This window comes from Aegilops tauschii, chromosome 6, assembly GCF_002575655.3.
Source record: "Aegilops tauschii subsp. strangulata cultivar AL8/78 chromosome 6, Aet v6.0, whole genome shotgun sequence".
Lineage (NCBI taxonomy): Eukaryota > Viridiplantae > Streptophyta > Magnoliopsida > Poales > Poaceae > Aegilops > Aegilops tauschii.
The window spans coordinates 30,320,450-30,326,620 of NC_053040.3; the positions used below are offsets into that span (position 1 = coordinate 30,320,450).

Here is a 6,171-nt window from a genome sequence, read left to right on the forward strand (position 1 = left end):
AGGCAAAAGTTAGGTCATTTTATGCATGTCCAAAACTATACCATATTCAATGGAGAGTGTTTGGTTAGGCGAGAAGGGTTCGTTTGAGACCATATTGTTTTCGGCATCTGTCACATGACCCAAATTTATTCCATGAGCTTATATGGTCAATTCAAGGCACCGTGCCAAGTTGTTTGAGCTCCCGACAGAGTTGCATTTTCTGGAGTTTTCTCGGTGAAAAAAGGCTGATAAATTGCGCATTAAGTTTTGACAAGTTTGAACACATTTTCCAAAATTGGTAACAAATTTCCAACAATTGATGAAAATTTTGAAAAAAAATTGGAAACAATGTACTATTTTAAGAAAATATCAACTCTTTTTGGAAGCACAAATATTTCTTAAATCTATGAATAATATATTCGAAAATGTGATTTCTTTTGAAATTCTAGATCATTTTTTAAATTCTAAAAATATTTGAAAACAAGAACATTTATGGTATTCCAAAAAAAATCCAATTTTTTGAACAAGTTTGAAAAAGAACAATAAAGTTTGAAAAGGAAAAAATAATTATCAAAAAAATATAATAAAAATAAAAATAGAGAAAAATTGTTTAGGCGTTGGCCTAACTAGGCGACGGCATCAATCGAGGGAAAACTTTATTTGACGCTTATTATTTCCCACATACGCAATCGTTGCGAGTGAACATAGGTCAGCCCATTTTAATCTGTTTGTTGCCTCTGCAGATGCCGGTTTTGGGAACCTCTAGATAGTTCCAGGCTGGTTTTTACCGGTTTGGGAGCGTTTAAGAAGGTTCATGAATTTTGTTTTTCATTTTCAAAATCCCAAAGCTCAAAAAATGTTCAACATATTTATTTTTTATTCGTATTTTTCAAGGAAGTTCAAAAATATCAAAAAATGCGCCTTTCAAAAACCTTTAGAGTTTCAAAATTGTTTGTGTTTTCAAAAAAAATTCGGAATTAATAAAATCACATTTTTTAAAAATTGTTCGGAGTTTAAAAATGTGTTTCATGTTTCCGATTTTTTTTCCACTTTCATAATTTTGTTTACAATTTTGAAAAATATCCGCGTTTAAAAAAAGTCACGTTAGAATTTCCGCAAAAGTGTTCAAATATGTGGCTGCTCATAGTTCTTAAAACTCCATGCAGTTACTTAGCCAAGAAAGCTGGCTCATCGTAGTTGTTCGGCTCGTTTGTGTGTTTGCGGGAGGTCCATGTTCGATTGCTGCCGAAGGCAAATTTTTTGTAGTATTTTTCACTCTTTCACTACAAAACCACTTTAGAGATAGATCGTTGATGGGCCGGCCCAATTTACTGCGTGTACGGTTGAGGTGATGTATTTTATGAAAGGACCATCCTACCCTTTCTTATGAAGGGGTATGGGCAGATCTGGTCCGTCAATGTATTTACCGAAGAAGAAGTGTTAACGAAAATAATGGTGGTTGTGTGTACATAGACACCGACCAGTTATGATTTGTACAACGGTGGGAGTTCAGACAAAATAAGGGTACGACAGGTGTCCTTGGCTACGATTTTTTCTTTTGCGCTTGTGCTTATCTACTTTGATGTGACTGATCCTTAGGAAAATTCAAACAAATTTTATAATCACTCATGTGAAAACAGATGAATCATCTGCCAATCTAGGATGAGATGATGGCCTTTTGTAGATAAGCATGAAGACGATCATTTCATTTGTTCCTTCCCCACAAAATAGAGAATTATTTTGATAAAAGCTTGGAAAGATACACTAATAAGTAAACCAAGGATTTGAAGAAGAAAAGAAAAAAACTATGCCTACGCACCGTTGTTGGTATCCGGCCGGTGGATTCCAAACAACTCGATGTGATCTACAAGGATGCGGATAATGGTGAGGAAGTCACCACCATCGCCGAGCTGCCTGCAATGGGAAACATCAGTGCAATGGTGGGCTGCGTAGCACAAGAACTCAACCCACACCGCGAAGATGACCTCCAGCACGTTTGGCAGGTTCCACTTGTTGTCAAGTAGCTTAGTGGCAAGATGACCAGCCCTGGTGTAAGCACCGCCGATATGCTCACTGTTGTGCTTGTGAAGCACATGCTTGGCGAGGTTCTTGCTGGATGGGACCATAGGGTGGTTCCCATCCTCGCCTTCTGCAGTAATTTCCCGTGCACCATCATCCTTCTCCCCAATAGACTGGCCACTACCAGTACCATCTTCCAACCGTTCAACCGTTTCCCAGCTCCCGTCGTCCTCATCTTCACTGGACTCTCCAGCACAGAGTTGAGCCATCATTTTCTCCAAATCAGGGCAATTCTGACGGAAAAGGCTGCGGCGTACCCCTCCTGGCAGTAAGTTGGGGCGTACAACCAGGAGGAACCCCATGTAGTTGGACAGTACCTTGATTGCCTTCACAAGGGGGTGTCCCTCTTCAATTTGCGGGCAGCAGTGAAGGTAAATATCCGTCGCAATGTGCCAGACAAGGACGCACTCATCAAAATCCTTTTCCACAGTCGGGCCGATATCATCAAAGATCCCGCAGTCGGTAAGCGCTGCTTGGCCACGCACATATCTGATGTTCCATTTTCTCCAATCATGCATTGTCTTCAACATCTGTGTCATCAGCAACTCCTTCAACTCAGGCGTAACAGGAATGGTGCTTGAGTAATGCAGTTTCTTCCACCAGGTCCCCAGTCCCGTTGCCCTGGCAATTCTGTCTCTGAGCTTGGTCTTGTCACGGACGCAGAAATCCAGCACATTATGTTGCCCGATAGATTGCAACCACCTTCTGTTGCTTGCCGCCTTGACGGACCGACGAAGGCACATCACCGCACCATAACACCGATCCCATTTCCGAGCATGCAAGAATGCGCATGTCCATGTTGACCCTAGTGCCCTCAGTACAGAAGTGATCTCCAGAATGATGGCACCAACCAACAGAACATAGGTGATGGCAATGTCAACCCCGTTGTAAGCACCTCTACCGCCAAGCTGGAACAGCAAGAATGCCGCCACAGTGGCAACCGAAGAGACAACACGGATGCAGCAGCCATGCCAAGTGTGGATCATCGGTGCCTTGGTGTAAAGCAAGTCATACAGAAGAGAGAGCTCCACCTCCACCAGCCCATACATGTACATGCCTCCATTGAAGTGCTTGCTTTTCTTAATTGCTGTAGCGGCACTGTATGCCCCAAGCGTCGGCACACGATCGAGAAATTCACTCCTGCAAAAGCTGAACAGGTAATGAGCTCCCAGCAGAACCTCTTGCTCTGCATCCATATCGCCTTTTCTATCCAGTCTGCCATACTCGCCCTCCCGTATGTCCAGAGTGGTGCCTAGATTTTCAATGTTGGCGAGCCTGAGTGCCAACACCCTCTCGGCATACTTGATGACGCCCACGACGAACATCAGTATGGTCGCTGACACCAGGCTCGGCGCATTGCCAATATAAACATAGAGGATATAGCTGGCTCCTGAAACCTGCACTAGCAGAGTCAGCAGGTGACGCTTCCAGAGCTGGTTGTCCTCTAAAGAGTAGGCTGTGATGGTGTCCTGGCCACCCAGGTGCAGCAGGAAAAACGGCGCCCAGAACGCGATTAGCCGGTCCTCGTAAGGCCTGCTGTTGAGGGACATGTGGCCAAGGGCATACACCGCGATGTTGTCCGCCATCAGGTACGCCAGCCAGAGGAAGATCCTCAGCGCAGCAGAGGCCTTGCGCCGACGGATCCCTGCGAAGATGAGGAGAACCACTTGCAGCATGAAGCTAGCAAGGACCAATATTTGGATCCCCCATTCTTTCCACAGGTGCACCGCCAGTCCTCCCGCCATTGCAACGTTTGTGCACCGGCCACTGAAATGGGTACATCAGCATGTCAGATGATAGCTTGCATGATCAGTAACTGTGCACGATATTCTGAAATTATGAACAAGAAAATGGGCATTTTACATGAGAGAGTTAAGTAAACAAACCAAATTGCGGGAGAGTGCCACCGAATGCTCTGGAGCCAACTCCTAGAACCGCTGAAGGGTTAACAAGGGCAGGGCACTGTATATTTAAGACTAATGGAAACTAGTTCTTTAATTATGTGTTCAGTCGTCTTGCTTAGCCTCTATAAGAATACTAACATGCACATCGTGAACCTGTCCATCCACATTGTATTTCCACAAATGACGCTACTTCTAATCTTAACATTGTCTTGTTAGTTCAGACATGATCGACAACATCTCCAGATTATGTTTAGGACTCACTCGAGTCCAGATTTATCAGAAAGTCAGATGTGCTTGGGATGCGGGCACGCATGTGATTGACACCAGAAGATGAGCTGTACATAGAGAAATGTTCATGTTTAGTAACACCTCAGCATCGGGAAGTTGAAGCCTTGGCTAGAAAAACTGGTAAGTGTAGTTTACTACTCTTAGCTGTACCTAGACATATTCTTTAGGACTCACACGAGTCAAGTCTACCTATGTGCCCTTTTTTTTGTATGAGCCACACCGAAAGGTTTATCTTTTAAAGTTTTCTTGCATTTTTTATCAGTTCCGAAAATGAGAGAAAGGTTCATTAACAACTTTATGTGAATCACAACTGTATATGTGTGTTTGTGAAATACAAAGAAATGCAAAATGCGCTTCATCAACAACTTTATGTGAATCACATATCTATTCTCAGATGACTGTAAATATGCTAGCTATTCTATCAATACACTCACATATTTGTTAAACTTCATCATATATATGTTAAATATACACAAATGCAAAAAGTGCTTCACTAACAACCTTATGAGATTCATATATTTATTCTTGTTGTCTGTAAATATGCTATTTCTATTCATACGTGTAGGACTTCTCTTTGTTTTCCTTCTGAAAATATGGACCTATACTAATACGCAAATAAAAACCTTTTTTCTTGAACACCCAGGAGCCACGATAGCTGTGTATCATAAGGAGAAATAAATATGTACAATGGTGAGGGGAGAAACTCCATCAACCCAAACACACATCAAGACACAACCCTAAGGAATAAACTAAGAACTCTCACCACACATAAAACAAGACTGACCACACTCAGACAAAGGATGAGAGAGCGCACTCGTTAGCAACTGTCAGCAACACCGCCGAAACATTTGGCCTAGCGCCACTGAAAACACAATCGTTCAGATGCTTCGATATTTCTCACGCCACTAAGATAATGAGAAAGCTAAGCAATTTCCGGAGTTCTTTGGGAACTTGAATGGGAGCTTGACCCCCACCAGCCAGCGGTGGTTTGTGGATCAATAGCAATTACCAATTAGGCCTAATCTTTGGAGAATATGAGACCAGACCTGCCGGGAAAAGAGATATGATACAATGATACAAGAAATTGTTCACATGTATATACATATGTGTGTAAGACTTGTAGCACTAGCAGAGCACGCCCAACATAAAAACAGAGACCAAATGATGAGGTGAGCGGGTGGTAGAATTTACTTGGAAATGGTCTGTTCATTTGAAAGCTAGCAATAAGACCATAACCAAAAGAATCTTTGTGACTTGGTTTGATCGTTTCACACTAGTGAACTATTCAGGAACTAAACTTGATGCAGTACTACTGAAATGCGTACATGTTTACACTAGTTCTTTCCGACGCCATTCAAAATAATGTTTACTGCATTGGTATACGTTACTCCCTCCGTAAAGAAATATAAGAGTGTTTAGATTACTACTTACATGCAACTTTGTTCTTAGTCTCTATAATAAGTACTCCTCCGTTTCTAAATATTAGACCTTTTAGAGATTTCAATACGGGCTACATATAGATGTATATAGACATAGTTTAGAGTGTAGATTCACTCATTTTGCTCTGTATGTAGTCCGCATTGGAATCTCTAATAAGCCTTATATTTTGAAACGGAGGGAGTAATATACTAGCTTGCACATCATGAACCGATCCATTCACATGCATTTTCCACAAGTGACGTTGCATCTAATCTACCGATTAATTAGCGGCGCCAGATCAATCAGAAAGTCAGATGTGTCCTAGATGCGTGCACGCTAATGATGCCAAACTGTCTTGTTCATTCTGACGTGATCAACAGCTCGCCATGACAATGGAAGATGAGCTGCAATAGCTTTAATCAAGTACTGTAAATCATCAGGGCATGCATCATTCGAGCATGAATTGTTCATCAGATTAATACGTTAGCAGGCAGCTAATTAG

General features: G+C 42.1%; 1 protein-coding gene across 1 annotated transcript; it reads right to left on the reverse strand.

Annotated features, from left to right (window-relative positions):
• Window positions 1–1,083: 1,083 nt before the first annotated feature.
• On the reverse strand, window positions 1,084–4,690 carry LOC109784360 (uncharacterized). Its single transcript, XM_020342951.4, has one exon. The coding sequence runs from the start codon at window positions 3,801–3,803 to the stop codon at window positions 1,791–1,793; it is 2,013 nt and encodes a 670-aa protein (XP_020198540.1). The 5' UTR covers window positions 3,804–4,690; the 3' UTR covers window positions 1,084–1,790.
• Between the last annotated feature and the right edge of the window lie 1,481 nt (window positions 4,691–6,171).